Source organism: Trichechus manatus, unplaced genomic scaffold, assembly GCF_000243295.1.
Source record: "Trichechus manatus latirostris isolate Lorelei unplaced genomic scaffold, TriManLat1.0 scaffold00083, whole genome shotgun sequence".
Taxonomy (NCBI): domain Eukaryota; kingdom Metazoa; phylum Chordata; class Mammalia; order Sirenia; family Trichechidae; genus Trichechus; species Trichechus manatus.
Genome location: NW_004444019.1, coordinates 3,530,100 through 3,532,982, shown reverse-complemented (window position 1 = coordinate 3,532,982; position 2,883 = coordinate 3,530,100). Strand labels below are relative to the sequence as shown.

The window sequence follows — 2,883 nt, the reverse complement described above, 5'->3', positions numbered from 1 at the left end:
TGTTCAAAGGTACATTTAAACCATTTAAACTCTACTGTTTCTTGAACCAAATCTACTGTCATCAAAGCCACTTGCACTTTGGGTGTAGAAAAAAAGTCATTCCAAGTCATCCGTGGACAAAATCTCTGCTTGGAAACTTCCAGTGATACTGGATGCCCACTTTTTCTGCAATTATTTACAATCCTTTCATTACAGACTATAAACTACAATTGCCCCAAAATGATTAACAATTTAATCGTGCTTCTGAGCCTGGTTGTTCTTCACAACTCTCTTATGAATGAAAAAACAGCATGTAAATGGCAATTGGTGGAAGAGTGGAATTCACAACTCACATCATATGTGGTTAATTGGACACTAACAGAAAACATTTGCATGATTTTCAACGGAGATTGTGGGTTCTTAGGTGTAAACACTAAAAGGAATACTTCAGATAATCAAGTTGTTGCCCAGATTTGCCTTTTGCAAATTCAACTAGGAGACAGTCTTGTAATTTCTTCTGAACCATCTCTTCTGTGTCCAGAAATAAATTTGATGAATGTTTCTGAAGTATCTTTTATTGATTGTCTCCAAAATACCACAAATGATGATCAGTTACTTTTTGGTTGTAAACTAAGAGGAATGGACCATGTTAATACTGAGTGGATGAGGGTTGGGACACATTATTTTATCACAATAGTGGCAAATGATCCATCACTTTGTCAGCTGGGACTTCGATTAAATGTGATGGTTAAACAGCAACTCTTCCAGGAATCTCTGAATTCAGAATTGTGCTCTGGGCAAGTTAAATGTCTTGGTCAAGTTTGGGACAAGACATACCGCTGCCATTGCCAGCCTCCATTTTCAGGAAAATACTGCCAGGAACTTGGTGCATGTTTTCACAAGCCATGCCAAAATGATGGAAGTTGCATTAATAAAACAGAAGAATGGAATAAACAAGGATATGGATGTGTCTGTCACTTACAATTTACAGGTAAGACTGTTTTAAAAAACAATGTAATTTTATTAAATTATAAAAAAAAACTGAGTTCATAAACTGTTACCAAAAAAAACAAACAAAACAAAAAAAAAACTGTGTTTTAAAAATATTGTAGATACCTTAGAATGAGTAGAATTTGGATTCTAGACGTATAAAGACTCCTATCAGGCATTTTCTAAAAGAGGTGTTTTGCTCATTAAAAGAGAGTTGTTTAGAAGCATGTACATTTTTATGCTAAAGTACCTATTTTCACATCTTTTACTTAGTTATCGAATTAGATTCCCAAACTTCTGGTATTTGAGAAAGTAGGGTGATAATAGGAGTCGTGGTGGTGCAGTGGTTAAGAGCTTGGCTGTTAATCAAAAGTTTGGCAGTTTGAATCCACCAGCCTCTCCTTGGAAACTCAGTGGGGCAGTTCTACTCTGCCCTATAGGATTGCTATGAGGTTGGAATCAACTCAATAGCAATGGTTTTGGTTTTTTTCATTTGTTTGTTTTGTTTACGGTGATAATATGGAAATAAAATGTGGATTAAATAGAGGAAGTCAAAGAATTTTTGTGATTGAGAAGAAGACAGAGGTGTTGCTTGGGATACTGGCAGAGCTAGAGAGGAAAAAAGGATTGTGAGCCCAGGGCAATGTTCTGAATGGATGTTGTTGTGGGACCTATAAAGCAATTGATAGATAATAATGGCAAGGATGGAAAAAGAATGATGAAATTATTTATGGTTGTAATAAGCTAAATGAGAGGTAATAATAGGAAAAGCTTGCAAAAAGAAGATGCTTAGCGAATAGGCAAAGCCAGAAGATGGGCAATCTGAAAACAATTATACTGCCAGAAGTTGAAGTGAGTGTTTAACAGAACTATCTCTACTTCAGATTTTACTAGTAAATTTATGTCAACAAAGAAATGTGATGAGAAATATTAAGAAATGCAAGGCACACACAAAATTCGGGGGCTTAGAAAAATTTTATTATTCTTTTTTTAATGGACGTTCCAGAGTCCTGGCAAAAAGGGATACCAAGGAGATACGTAAAACAAGTATGATCTAACAAAAGGAAATATTTGACTTAGTTGATAATGATAATACAACAAAACAAATAACAGATTGCTAGTGTATTTTGGTCATGAGAGAAGAAGGAAAAAGGAGGAAGAGCAGTAGATATGACTAGAGTAGGTCAGTCTTAGGAAACTAAACGTAAATTTGTTGGGCTGCTTTAGGAAACAGATTACTAAAAGTAATTTGCTCTCATCATATCTTCATATCTACAGCTAGCCCTTCTTCTTCCCTCATAACAAAAATACACTTTGGGCAGACTTCTGGGCCTTAGAAATCCCCTGGTGGTGTAAATGGTTAACGTGCTTAGCTAACAGAAAGTTTGAAGTTTCGGTCCATCCAGAGGCTCCTTGCAAGAAAGCCCTGGTAATAGACTTCCGAAAAATCAGCCGTTAAAAACCCTATGGAACATAGGGTCATCATGAGTCAAAATCAACTTGACAGCAATTTATTTTTTTTCTTGGTGGGGGTGGCGGGGCGCTTTAGCAAGTTCCCTCTCCCATGTGCCTCGGACAGATTCCATTAGATAAATTTTAATATGAGTTCTCAATCAGCCATTATAAGCTCTAAAATTAACCTAAGTCAATCGTTTTTTTTGGTGTTGTTTTTTTCTTTTCCTTTTTTTTTTTTTATTGTACTTCAGGTGAAGTCTTACAGAACGAATAGTTTCTTATGAAACAGAAGTACACATGTTGTTTTAAGACATTGGTTAACAATCCCACAACAGATCAACCCTCTAACTTCTCAAACTCTTTTTTTTTTTTGGTGAAAATACACATAGCCAAAGATACACCATTTCAAAAATTTCTACATACACAGTTCAGTGACATTGACTACGCTCTTCGAATTGT

At 35.6% G+C, this 2,883-nt stretch overlaps 1 protein-coding gene across 1 annotated transcript in view; it reads left to right on the top strand.

Moving 5' to 3' along the window:
- Window positions 1–219: 219 nt before the first annotated feature.
- The window catches only part of EYS (eyes shut homolog), a 1,981,143-nt gene continuing 1,978,479 nt past the window's right edge, over window positions 220–2,883 (top strand). The window contains 1 exon segment of the mRNA XM_012556965.2: window positions 220–970. Within this exon segment, the coding sequence (XP_012412419.2) occupies window positions 220–970 (751 nt within the window).